This window comes from Oxyura jamaicensis, chromosome 10 (genome assembly GCF_011077185.1).
Source record: "Oxyura jamaicensis isolate SHBP4307 breed ruddy duck chromosome 10, BPBGC_Ojam_1.0, whole genome shotgun sequence".
Taxonomy (NCBI): domain Eukaryota; kingdom Metazoa; phylum Chordata; class Aves; order Anseriformes; family Anatidae; genus Oxyura; species Oxyura jamaicensis.
The window spans coordinates 3977494-3991532 of NC_048902.1; the positions used below are offsets into that span (position 1 = coordinate 3977494).

The 14039-nt window shown below is 38.3% G+C and overlaps 1 protein-coding gene and 1 long non-coding RNA gene across 3 annotated transcripts in view; one reads left to right on the forward strand and one right to left on the reverse strand.

Annotated features, from left to right (window-relative positions):
* The window catches only part of LOC118171940, a 71319-nt gene extending 68642 nt beyond the window's left edge, over positions 1-2677 (forward strand). The window contains exon 4 of the long non-coding RNA XR_004753477.1: positions 2506-2677. This is a non-coding gene — a long non-coding RNA (uncharacterized LOC118171940). The remainder of the gene's footprint in view (positions 1-2505) is intronic.
* ALDH1A2 (aldehyde dehydrogenase 1 family member A2) overlaps positions 1755-14039 on the reverse strand; it is a 56729-nt gene continuing 44444 nt past the window's right edge. For both annotated transcript variants that reach the window (XM_035335462.1, XM_035335461.1), the window contains exons 8-13: positions 12352-12454; positions 9198-9382; positions 8323-8487; positions 7733-7890; positions 6856-6930; positions 1755-2187 (exon numbers count right to left, since the gene is read on the reverse strand). In XM_035335462.1, the coding sequence (XP_035191353.1) occupies positions 2115-2187; positions 6856-6930; positions 7733-7890; positions 8323-8487; positions 9198-9382; positions 12352-12454 (759 nt within the window). In that variant the 3' untranslated portion in view covers positions 1755-2114. The remainder of the gene's footprint in view (positions 2188-6855; positions 6931-7732; positions 7891-8322; positions 8488-9197; positions 9383-12351; positions 12455-14039) is intronic.

A 14039-nucleotide genomic window follows, 5' to 3' on the forward strand; every position in this document is an offset into this window, starting at 1 on the left:
TGGATCCATGCAGATGGTACATTTAAAAAAGGATTTTACAAATCCATGTACATCAAATGGAGCTGCAGTGACAAGGTTGAAAAAATGGCAACTCTACATTATTTACCTGAATGTACAGGGAATAGAGCACAGACATACAAAACACACAGAAAGAATACAAAAGAGTACACAGTGTAAATGCTGTTACCACAGGAAATCTCTCTTTTTTTTTTTTTTTTTAAAGTAAATAGGAGAAGGGAAATAAAATCTCCTTTTTCACATTTTATATTGCAGTTTAAAAGATAACTAATTTCTTTATTTGCTGTATTTTGTTTTTCTTAACTCTGACACACACAGTAGAAGTATATGGCATCTGCATTTAACAACTCAGGAATATTTTGATTCATTTCCATGTCTGTGAATGTACTGTCATTTCTGAATAACATCGTGTATACATATTGCTTTGAAAACACATGATACGCAGATTGACATGAGTTAGAAGTAGAAAATATTGAGGGCTACAACACTACAAAGTGCTGTATACCGTTGTCCTGGTCCTGCAGTGTATTTAAGGGCACACACAAGTTCAAATCTACAAGGAATTGCTCAGAGAGTAAAAAAAGTGAAGTACGTGCAGTAAAGAAAGTGAAATACGTGCAGAAACTATTTGCTAAATCAGGTCTGGAGTTTTCAACAGTTTGTAGTATACACTCTGCAGCCTGGAGAACTGTTACACCTGAGGCCATAATTCTGTCCTTACACCCCACAGAATGTAGCTTCAGTAGATGATTTACTGTACGTCTAAAATACATTGTACTTCTAAAATACATTCTAAGTTAAAACGTATAGTGAAACCTTAAAAAAGTCTGGGGAGCTCTATATCTAGAAAGAAGAAGGGGATAATGTTTAGTTTGTTAACTGCAAGTTGGAAGAGATTCTGTAGGCAGCAGGAAACAGCGTGTCAGGTTTTAAACATTTTACTTCTAAAAGATCACGTTCATATTTTTATCCTGGGCTGAACAAAAAACAGACAACAGTGAAAATACATTACTAGCCAGTAAGTTCACCTAAGGCTCACAAGCATGGCGAGGATGGCAAGGCATAATTTAATAAGAAAATAAATTCAAGCTAACTTCTTGACAGGTGGGCTTTCACTAGGTTCTTCCTGTGGTAATGAATACTTAATGATTCTCAGTGTAATCACAAGCAGTTTACTAGCAGACAAATAAATGGACTCTGTGTGTGCATATACTTGTTTAAAAAAAATAAAAAGTGAAAACAACAACAGTGACAATGACAACAACAACAAAACTAAGCAGGCAATGAAAGTTGAAATATTCTGTGAAGCCTTGGGATCTGTTCCTGTTCTCCTTAGCACTCTTCCACCCTGTCTGGCCATGCTCTTTTGGCAGGCAGGTAAAACCTTTTAAGTCCCTGTAAGTGAGAGAGGATTTCTGCTTGTAACAAGCCATAAAACAATTATTAAAATAAGCTTTGAAAACCAAAACACTCTGGGTCATGAAAGCCAAATCTCATGGTATTTGGATTTCATTGTCCATATAATGATTTAGTACCTTCCCCAGTTTAACTTCTTTATGTGAGCATACTAATTGGAAAGTTGCCAATGTACCAGTTTTGGGCTGCTTACAGTTCACAGTCTTATATTTTTTTCAAAACATGAATGGTACTTGATTATGTTGTTTGCTCCTAGCATTTTGGGTAACTTTGGCTTGTAGAGCCCTGTATGAAACAAGAATGTCAGAAGAAGGCAGGTCTGTTTGAGAAGGCAACTTGAAAGCAGTAAGACTTATTTTGTTTATTTAAAGAAGAGATAAATGCGTGTATGCATGCATTTGCATTTAACAGTTTTATAACTAGAACTGTTATTAAATGATGTCCAATAGCAACTTTATCTTATGGTAAGTTTTATAAAGATGTAACTCTCAAGAGAGTTTCATGAAAGCATGCAGAGTTGTTTTGCATTCCTTATGCAATTATGTGCCCAGTATATATGCTGCAACTTAATTTCTTAAATACATTTTGTGTAACACTTTTTATTCCTGAGTGCTGGTCTCCATAAAGAATAGAGAGGGTGGCATCATGTGCTCTTCTGCACAACATGGTCTTCCATCATTTTAGGAATTCTTCTGAGGGATCTTTATTGTCACAGTTTTAACTTCAGAATATTCTCTCAATCCACTTTCACCCCTAAAAAACAAATTGCGGGTTTATCTTAGACCAGAAATTAATTCCGTATTGAGCAAAAACTTGTGAAGTGATTCCTTCACGAAGTTAAGATATAACCTACATTTCTAGGCATAGGTTTCTGTTGTACAGTGATTTTGTACTGGTTTTCCTTTCATGCTATCTTTCAGAAAACCTGAATATGAAGTTGCAGGCTAGTCATAAGATCAGTGGATGGCTCCAGCATTTGATAAGGAGATACAGAATGATATTAAAGCAGAAATAGTTACTGTCCCTTGATGGAACTATTGGAAGTGAACTGATGCACTCTGTCCTTTCCAGATCCTGGAAATGTTCAAATACCAAGACCTACACTACTGACCAGTGAATTTGCTGTTTGTATTTGCACCCAAGAAAGAGAAGGTCCAAACAGTACTATGGAAAACAAACTGCTCACAACTGTGGATAACGGTAACAATGACTCCTAACCCACTGGTCTTTTTTCCCTGACAAAATGTTCAGCAGCAGAAATCAACATTTGCACTTACTGTGAAAGAGAATTCAGCCTGCTCATATTTCCACTAGGTAACTAGAAAACCTTTTTTTGTCCTGGCACAGCATCTTACCTAAGATCCTACATACTTTTAGAAGCTAGTCACTTACTATGTCCCAGTCATCTGACACATGACTCTGTGGGATACATGTTCTCCTTTGTGTAAGTGATGCTCAAGAAATGTGTTACTGAATGCTTTGTAGATTTTATTGTAGTCAGCTCTGGCCTGGCTCATCTCGTAGACAACTCTGCTGAGGTGGAGAGCAGCTATGGCATGGCTTCTTGGATGTTCTGCCTGTCTCCTCTTAGGCACAGATACTTGCACTTTGCTGTGCATATTTTGGGTGATGGAGAAATGTGTTCTAGTCAAGTCACAAGTTATGTTCTGCTGGCTGCTGTGTATGTAAAGCAAACAAAGTCCCCACCTCAAAACATGCACAGTCCAAGTCCATGAATGGAGGTTCCCTTCTATATGAACTTATATGAGGATTCTTTTGCATGAGCACTTACAGTCATTTGCTTCTTGGTTAAATTCTTATCCCCACCCCTAAAACACACCCAATACTGCTCCCTTACATTATATTAAATCTAAAAAGTGCTGACACGTGTATCATATTAGCATGTTTAGTGTTTGACACTGCCTTCCCCCTGGATCCAGCTATGCAGAATTTTAAATCCCAGGTATACCATAAAGAGTATTTCAGGGGAATTCCTCAGAATCCCAGTGTAGTAAATGTTGTTTTCAGAATGGAGTGAGGAGCCACTGTTCAAAGCAATTAAACCCTTCAGTCAGCCCCCAGTGTTGCATAGCCTGCTTTGTGTTTCCTTCTATCTTGTATGTTTTACACAAAACATAATGCTGGGGGAGGAGTCCGGTAACCTTCCCTGGAAAGTTAATGAATTTGTGCAGAAATACAGTATTTACCATCCCATTTCACCCTACATGCAGTTTTGAAAAGTTTCCAACACGCTTCAGCTTGGTAAGCCTTACATGTAGTTGACATCTAACTCACTAAGGCTGGTGTTGTACTAGGCATTTTAAGATTCACCAGAGCCTAAGTACAAGCAAGGAAATATATTAATGAAGATCCTTTAGCATGAGAAGGGTTCCAATTGAGTTGGACCACCTCACCCAAAGCTTTCAGGGGAACGTCTTAGATTTGTTTCCAAAAGAATGATCAGAACACGTAGTTATTTATCAGACTTAGCTGAGACACAAAACCATTCCTTTATGGCATAGTAGAAGCTGTCACCAGGAGCTGCACGGAACCCAAAAACTAAAACTAGTAAGTCCCTCTGCATGAAAGTTTCTGCTTGATTTGGTAGTGATGCAGCTTGGCTCCAGACATCTGTTGAATGCATTTTTGCAAGTCAACATATAACCTGCCTAACAGTATCCAGTGCCTTTGTGTATGTTCCAACTGCCTTTTTTTTTTTTTTTTTTTTTTTTTTTTTTTTTTACCTTGGTCTGGCAAACAAAATTAGTTGTACTTATTGGTCTAATTCTCCATCTCAAGGCTTCAGGGCCTTATGCATTTGTATTCTGTCTGAAAGTTTGGAAGCAGGCAGTTGTGATGAATTCTAAACCAAGTCTTTTTCTAAAGTTAAAAAGGTTTTCATGCTGAATAGGATGAAGGGTAATTCCAGACCATCAGAGCAGATGAGTCAGTGCATGTTCAAACAAAGGGCTTGGTTGTCCCCACAGCCTAATACTGGGAGGCAGGGAGCAATAACATCCTGTTCTATGGCAACTTTGTGTCTGTTTGAATTGCAGTTTGGTATCAGGGTGAGAACAAGGTTTGCGTCTGTGAGAGGGAGGAGCCCATAGGTCAAGTTTGCATGATGCTGTCCTTTAGGTGTGGAGGTGTGAGGGAAGGGAAACAAATTGCTCTCCAACAAGAAATGATATTACATACCCTCCTCCCTCCCTCGGGCAAAGAGAAGAATGGTAGAAAAAAAGAATTACAACTCCAAGGCCTTCTCCTACTTGCACTTCTTTTTGGAAATGCAACTATGCACTGCTGTAGCTCAGAGTCATACAGAGTATAGTAATTCCCATGACAGTAAATTATAAGTCTGAGGTAGAATGGCACCTCCTTCCCTTGAAGATATTTGGACAGAAACCAGAATTCTGCAGGACTTGCCTGATTTTCAGTTCAATTTTACCCGACTCAGTTACTGATAAGGAGCTTTAAAGAAGTGTAAATGTAAATGAATCGCTCCTTAAAACTCCTTTGAGAATAAAATAATATTATTCTTTAAGAATAAAAGAATATTGTAGCCTTAAGGTAAACAGAAATCAGTTCCATTCTGTACAAGAGTTTGGGTTCTCTATTGGTATGCACATACTCTGGTACATTTTGTGGGAGTGTAAAATGAGCGTAGCACATCTCAACTTTCTGCGTTCCTATTTTCCCAATGTGTGATAAAAATCTGTGAATTTTAATGCAGGAACAAAATAAGTCCCAGATAATACATTGCTAGCACAAATATCACAGTGGCAGAATTACAATCTGGCTAAAACATCATACTAGCTTAGCAATGGCACAGATATGTATGAACACTTTGTCTTATTTTTTGTTCTTTACCTACCATACTCAATATTATTTATGCTGTAAAAATGTATCACTTAAAAACAGGGATCTAAGAAACCTTGGCATTTTAGTAAAATGTATGCAGATATAAATTGGGGGGTGAATTAGAAGGTGATATCTGATCAAAGAGGTTGTGAAGGGAGTAAAATAATTAACTCATAAGCAGGTTTTCAGGCATCTTGTTGTGAGAGAGATGATTGCCATTCCAAACATTGCCTGTTTATGGTGAGTATTGTCAAAGCCATAGATGAGAATCAAGTGTCCAGCTATCACAGATTTTTCCTTGGGAGCTGGGGTGCTGCCTGATTCCGCCTCTCCTTCCCCCCCACTTTCTTCTGCAAAACTCTACAATACTAATATGTGAGTATTTTGCCTGCACAGTTAACCTCCCTGAAGTCAGTGGGGTCACTCTTGGGTGTCAGGTTACTCATGTGCTCTTTCGAGCTTAGTAGTTTTAGAATATTTTCACAATGATAAGAGTTAGATGAGCTGACATATTTATGCCAGTGTGAGATCACCTCATAACTCATGAATGTGGAGAATAGTATGAATGTGTTATTCAAAGTACTCCCTAATGAGGGAAAATATTTCAGACTACATAGAGCTCATTTTATAGATCAAGTTGTATACTTCAACATATTTAAAGTTTTAAAGAGTTTGACCTTACTTTAGTTTTACTGCTGAGTTTGCCATTAGCCATAAGCTATTTTGAAATTCTAGGTGAGATGTATCTGGTATACATGCCTCCTGCACAGAAATTAATTGAATCCTTTGTATGCACACCAATCTGGGGCTGACGCAATTGCTAAACATGTTTGTGATTGTAACAAGAACTAAAAACTGCCAAGACTTTCAGTTAGGTACGTGGGACAGTATTTGAGAAGGGAGCTCCGTTTCAAAATATTTGTGACTTTGTTCTAAACGGAATAAGAAAAGACAGAAAGCTTTGTAAATGGAAGGTGATTCTTTCTAAGGGATATGAGCACATTTGTGTTTTGTTCTGTAGGCCTGATTTCATCTAACATTGTTTATAATTCTGGAAAAGACAGACACCTTTTTAATTAAATTCAGATGATCCTATACTAATAAATGTAGCAAAAGGAACAGAAAGGAAAAAAATTGCAAGAAAGCAAAATACATGGCAAAACAACTCTGAAACAAGTACAACAAATGAGTCAACAAGCATAAAGCAAGATATGAAAAAGAATCTTTCTGGAAAATTGCTGATTAATACGGAGAACGGAAACTTGGAAAACACAGGTTACAGTTTGAAAAAAATGCTCAGAAATTTTCAGTGTCTTTCAGAATAAGAAAGGACTCCTTGTAACTCATTTTGTTGTGTCAAAATAAATAATAAGGAAATAAATGGTTTTACCATATAAATCGTTTGCATTTAGAGCTGGCAGTGGTTATGAATCATCTTATACTATGCCCTGATCCTCTGATGGGAATATGTCCTGATCTTGATTTGCATGGAAGGATTCACTAATGTTTGTTAAGTTGTAGAGCTCAAAGAAGTTTAGAAGACAGCAGTGTAATACTTACATCTCTCTCCCATTGCCAGACATTTTGAATCCTCCAAAAGGACTTTGGGCATTTAAGGCATTGTAGCAGTTTATCCTGTAACAGGAAAAGGCATTAAGTCCAATTGCACTGTCAAACATTTGGACAACTCAGGAGATACTGAAACTCATGGAGCTAAGGATACTCTATAGCTCTTAGTAATAATAAAATGGTCTCTTGTTGAAAAGAAAGGAGGGACTTACGCCACAAAAGCAACGTTCTACTCACTGCTTTACAGAGAGTGGGATTTAGCTTGTGAGGACTGGAGGAGGGCACTGAACACCTGGATATAGCTTCAGTAATGGACTGTTAATCTGCTGACAAATTTCAGTGCCAGTTTATAACACAGAGCTATTAGGTTTGAATTTGTCCTTTTTCCACCTGATTTCTCTCGGATCTTTAGTTTATCCAGGCTTGACATATCAAATTGCAAGCTATTAAACTTTAGAAGTGGCACTTCCTACACCTAAATACAAGACAGAAATAGCTGTCCCTTTGGTTCCTTAAGGTTATAGAAAATACACAATTTCTTATGCCTTTAGCAGAAACCTCACAGGCTTCTTCTGCTCCACAGAAAGGATCATTTACACTCTGTTTTGTTTTCAGCAGTGCTGTTCAGCAGTGTAACTGGAAGGTCATTCTAACAGAAAGCAAGGCACTTTCCACTTGCAATAGCATTCAGCTGCAGTGAGCAGACTGACTACATTCCCCAACAGCTGTTCTCTATCTTGGTTAGTGATTCACCACTAGGATGGTCTAGATAAACACAAAGACAAAGGGTGCAAAACCGAGGTAACATAATGATAATGAGCTAAACTCTTTATCTCTGAGAGCAGGAGTGTGATAACTTCTGCCTTACCAGACTGTCCCAGCCTGCATTGCTGAAGAGACTGTCAGGGCTTTGTTTATGTCATTTGTAAAGACAGCAGCTACCAGCCCAAAGTCAGAATTGTTGGCTCTCTCTATAACTTCATCCATGGTTTTAAACCTCAATATTTCTTGAACAGGTCCAAAAATCTGCAACAAAGATTAATCGTTAATTTGAAAAACAGCTCACTCAGAGGCATTTTATTCCTGTTCTGTTCTGCTTTTTAAATGGCCTGCCCTCTTCTGTTTTACTCCTTACAGATTTTATTAGTAGTAATAGCTGTCTGTAAAAAAGCATGAATTTCTCAAAGCAGTTATCATAGTGAAACATAATTTGTTTCTTCCTTTATCTTGTCTTTCAAGTCTGAGACTCTACACAAATGACAAAAATTAAGCTTCTTTACTCAAAATGATGCTGTCAGTTGCTCTATGAATAAGTTCTGAGAAGATTTTATATTATTTTTTTTAATTTTTTTTTTCCTGGTATAGTGGTCATTTTCACTCTAAAGCTTTTGTCTCATGAAGTAAACAAAAGAAACAAAATCATGTTTAGGACATTCTAAAATGATCTTGCCCATGTACCTCCTCCTTGGCAATCCTCATGTCATCTGTTACATTGGAAAACACTGTAGGTTCAATGAAGAAGCCCTTTCTTCCTAGCCCTTTACCACCACATTCAAGTTTTGCTCCTTCAGTGATGCCACTTTGAATCAGTTCCAAGATCTTGTTGTATTGTTTTTTATCAATCTGAAAGAGAGAAGAAGCTGTTTGACTTGCAGGCCATGCAGTTTAGATAATCGAGCCAAAATAATTTGTTTTAGGCATGTCATGTCCCATGGAGTAGACTCATGCATATTTTCACTGTTTGAGCTTGAGGCCAAAGATCTACAGATAGCTGCTGACTAACCTGGGGCTCAGTCTTCTTAAGGATGTGTCCCTGTATGTATGTGGCTCAACCCACATTGTTGCTAAGGGAGATGGTTTATAAGAACAAACAAACCAGGGCATTATTTTTTGGTCCAAAATTAACTTCTTGACAGTGGTATAAGCCCAGCTGGTTCTTAGTATCAGGAACATCTTTTAAAGATACATTTGTAATTCTGACCATCTTTTGCTTACAGTTCTTGTTTCTGTAGTGCTCTACAAGCACAGTTACAGTTGTAGACAATTCTTGACAGTGAGTGCCTGCAAAAAGACTTGTGAGCCTTTCTCCTCTGAATGGTAGCACTATGCAATTCACAGCTGTGTCTTGGGGGCTGAAGAGCAGAATCTTGCTGTTAAAACTGTGGGGTGAACTTACTGATATTTAGGATGAGAGTTTTCACTAAAGAGAAAACATCTCTGATCTAGGATTTCCAGTGTATATGCACTGACTGAACTCTGTTGTGTTAGAGTTTAAATGCTTCTGGGCACCTGAGCACCTTCTGAGTAGCAGAGCTGAAGCACTGTTCGTTTACCTGTGGACCTTGTTCTGTAGTTGGATCAAAAGGACTCCCCACTACTCTCCTCTTTGCACGTTCTACACTTCTTCTTACAAATTCTTCATAGATTGATTCTTCCACATAAATCCGTGAGCCTGCAGTGCAGCATTGACCTTGATTGAAGAAGACTCCTTGGTGAGCTTGTTCCACAGCATAGTCCACTACAAAACCAAGACAACATGCGTTGCTCTGAAACATCATAGACACATCTGCTGTTGCACCAATGTTATGGGTATGACATAGTGTCACATTCCCAAAACTTCAAGTCAGAAGTAGAATTTGGTTAAAAACAGCAAAACACTGAACAATACATTATTGTTGTGCCAGGCCATAAGTGAGGATGATTAATTTAATTTTTTGTTTTAACCCCTGTGAAAATAGGAAGTTTAAATACATTTTAACATGTCTGAATTCGATTTTATTTTTTATTTTTGGTCATTTATGCCAGCCTGGACTGAGCTGTACTAGGGGGATATTAGGAGCATTACAACTGTTTCAAAAGCACCAGATTGCAAGGGACCACTTGGGAGTTCAAGCACCATCAAGTTAAAGAAGTGTCCATAGATAATACATTCTACATGCCATCCCTTGACACAAGCCACAAAATACAGCTTAAGATCCCACTGCAAAAGTTAAATCAAGCTACAGTTGTAGCAATAGAAGTAGGACATGCAAAACAGCTTCAGCAATGTCTTGCACATTAACAACATGTAATTTATTAACGAAAACTCCTAAGAGGACCCTAGGAAGTGGATTGTGCCCCATGCTATAGAAGTCAGTCTGATTTAAAGTCAGTAGGGGAGGTAAATATTTGTTTCTCATCTTATACTTGCAGTTGATTTAATCCTGTGTATGTGAGGATTACAGTCAAGCAAGTACTTGAGAGAATTTAACTGATAATGGCAAGAGTTATCCTTCCCAAAGAGACAGGTTATTTCTGCAAGACAGAAATATCTTCTTGGCCTATACAAGTGACTAGGTAAGGCTTTAAAAATACAGGCTAATTATGGAACAATCAATCCCTGATTCCTGTTCCAACTTCGGAGGTGCAACCAACACATCCAATATTCAAGCAGGAACGGAAAAAACAGCCATATTTAGACAACAAGAGCCAAAATCTCCCATGGCATATAATAGCTGACTAGAAAAGCATTTGGGCCATGTGGCACTGAATTTATCATCAAAAAGTGATGACCTGCAGCACTGCAATACCTGTTATCAGCTGTAACACTTCGGAACATTGTTTAAGGTACAATCTTTTATGGCATAAACAAAAAAAAAACGATGCTTTACTTTCAGCATGGCCTAAACAACTCCATCTAACAGCAGTGTCTTATTCTGCCTTCGGCATGGCCATGGAAAATAAATGATGTGGGGTATTCCCTGGACCACATTTAGGTTTTCCCAGACAGCTCCATGGAGACTAAAAACAATAGTGGATAGAACTGATTAACTGATGTTTCTTAGCAAAGTTTGGCACCATGAAGGGGCTCTAACCATTTTTCTCTCTTTCTCTCTCTCTTTTTTTTTTTTTTTTTTTTTTTTGCATGTGTGTGTGCGCACTAAACTTCAACAGCTTTGTCATGCTTTCTGCTAACTTTTGGCACACAGTGTTACGCAAACAGAACAAACAGCTCCTTTGGAATAGTGAGTAAATTGTCTGCTGTTCTTAAATAATCAGAGCTTTGAAGGCTGAATTTCAGGTCAAGTGCTAGTGGTTGTAATTACAGGAAGGCCAGAGAGCTTTACTATGATACACTGTGGAATAGACGGTTCTGGGGAAGACTTCGCTCTTCTCTGTGCCCTATTATTCCCTTATTGCCTGCAACTTCTCACCAGGTCTTCAACCTTATTTGGCAGATTTAGGTCACAGATAAACTGTACCTCTGTGTGGCAACTAGGAGTGTTTGTCCTTCCCCTGTGGAAAGGGACAACACAGACCTGCCCCCAGCATATATTACTCTACTAGAAGTGTTCAGGTGATCCAATCTGAGCTAGTAGGTAAAGGACATTTGAGATGTGGTGATTTCTGGTGGGAGATGGAGATGGGTAACTGGAGTACGGGGCTGTAACATCTGCACCTGACTCCAGTTGACAGGAGCCTTTTTCGGTTTACCAGGATGACTATGACTGCAATTTAGACTCCCAGCTTGATAAAATTATCCTAAGTAGAAATGACTTCAACTGCTGAGAATTCTTAGGCTTTTCCTAGTGTTTGAACATTTATGAGTTCTGAAAATGAATATGGGATTGTAACCAGCTCTTGTAATTCATGCTATTCAGATCATTCTTCTGTTCACTTTCTATTTTTAAAACTAAAAGACCAAATCCTAAATGTCTATTTCTTTGGGTTACAAAGTAAGTTCTCAGAAAATGCAGTAAGTACAGTGTGCCTGCACACAGCCTGAAACAATGGGTCCACGCAAGGTGTGAACTGTCCCATTCATCTTAATGGGGTGTTAACTTCAAAACCTCCTGCTGACGATTTAAATATCAACATCGTTAACTATTTCATTGCTGATCATTTAAGCAGAAACTAACAGTTCGTGGTTTTATCCTGTTCTAAACTGCTGTCCTGTACCTTCAGGTGCCAAAAATCCCAGCTGCACATCATTCAGTTGCCAAAATCTTCAGCTCCCTGCTGACAATGGCATTGAGGATCTTTCAATATACAGTTGTTCAATTGTGAAGATTTTTAAAATGGAAGACTCTCCATTTATAGCTACCATCAAAACAGCTTGAAAAAGTACTGCACTGAATAGCCAAGTAAATCAAAGCCCTCCCTTTTTATGATTGCTATGAATCTATCACAGAATTTCCCTATTTAAAGCACTAGGCCACCTTGCTGCAGAGCTTAGAACAAATACATATGGGACTGTGATTTTGATTAACACCATATTGGTTTAACTTGGTTTTAACTGTTTTTCTGTTTTGTTGTCCTCGGTGAATCTCTGGGTACAAATGTTGTCTTTTTATAAAGCTATCAAACCCCAGGCTGTTTCTGTAATATTGAAAAGTGTAATTGGTTACAGCTATATTGGTCCATTTCACTTTGTCTAAAAGATAAGCCCTAAATGAAAATGGAAAAGCCACACAAACGTTTAAGAAAAATGTGGAAGTGCTGACTTACAATCCGCATCTGCAAAAATAATGTTTGGGCTTTTCCCACCCAGCTCCAGTGTAACTCTCTTCAAATTACTCCTTCCAGCTGCTTCTTGGATCAGCTTCCCAACCTGAAAGGAAATGGAGACATGTTTTACAGGCAATGTAGTCATACAGTTCACTTTAACAGCCAATGCTGGACATCACTGGAACTCAGCCTTAAAATAATCCAGCAGGTTCCTCAGTCTAAACAGATTCTCATCATCAGTGGACAGCTTTCCAGTTCTTTTTTCTTCTAGAACTGGAGAGGGGACAAGGCACAGCACAAGGTGTTTGTACCCTTCACCCCTTTTTGTCTGTGCTGACATGTTTTGGGCTTTATTTTAGGGTGCTTTAGGAGGGCTGAATTAAAAATCTGAAATTGGCATAGCTAGAATTACTTCCATCCAAATTACTGCCCTATTCACAAGGTTTTACATACCATTGCCAAGAGATTTGGTTATGTGATTTTAAGTTTAATGTGGAACAAACCAGATCTGATACCACAATATTAAGACTGTACTAAGCTTAATACTGTTCATTAGTAATAACTGTTATCATGCTTCTTTATATAGTCTAGGCATTAGTTATCCCAAGCGATGAGTGTTAGTAGAATTTATTTCACTCTTATTACTTACAGTTTCTAGACCGTTAGCCAAATTGTGGGAAGACATTTGTTTGCTTCAGAATTTGTTTTTCAGCACTTAAAGTTTTAAGGAATTTGACACTGAAACCATGATTGAGAATACATCAGATTCTGAGGAAATCTTCAGCCTTTTCTGCTGGATTAGCAGCATACAGCCGAATACCAAGCAGGGCAAGAAGTTAGAAACGCACCATCCCAGATCTGACCCTCAGCTGCACCACAGATAATCTTAATATGCGTTGAGGAGGTCAAAAGCACCTCTAAATATCTTTGTAGATTGTGGGGTCAGCTGGAGCAGAATGCAGCCCAATGAGGAAATTGGAGCAGCCTCAAGTTGCAGATCTCACCAAGGAACTTGAGGACTGATGGAGTAGCAGTCTGACAGCTACGTATTTGACTTGTTTTGTGTACCCTGTACAGAGGGGGCGTGGCATATAGTTGGAGAGGCAGCTGTACTCTCCAGAAATTGTTCCCTCCGTGGATAAATGAATGAAAAAGATTCTGTACTGTTGAAATGTAACTGTGTCCATACTAAGAAATTATCACAGGTAGATTTAAGACCACGCACAGTAAAGCACAAGATTAAGTGTCTGTTTACTGCTGATAAACTTGAGACCTTTCATAAGTACTTTCTTTCAAATGGGACATCTTTTAAGATCAAACAAAAATTAGATGTGAAGTGAGATGTGAGTGAGTCTGCAGTTGGACTTCTTTCTCTAGTATAGTCTATATGCTATATACTATAGAGTCTAGTATAGTCTCTAGCTGATGAGATTTCTCAGTTTTCTAAGGTCAGGTGAGTGGGATTCCTAGCAGTAAGGGGTTAATTGATGAGAAGTCAAACCTACTAGAGAACTGAAGTCAGTCTGCTGGAGAAAGTTAGGTCAGCACTGGAGTAATCAGAAAGCAAATGAAACAGAAACCAGGGTCCCCACAGGAAAAAAAAAAAAAAAAAAAGGAAGAGAAGAGAAGAAGAAAGGAAAGGAAAAGAAAAGAAAAGAAAAGAAAAGAAAAGAAAAGAAAAGAAAAGA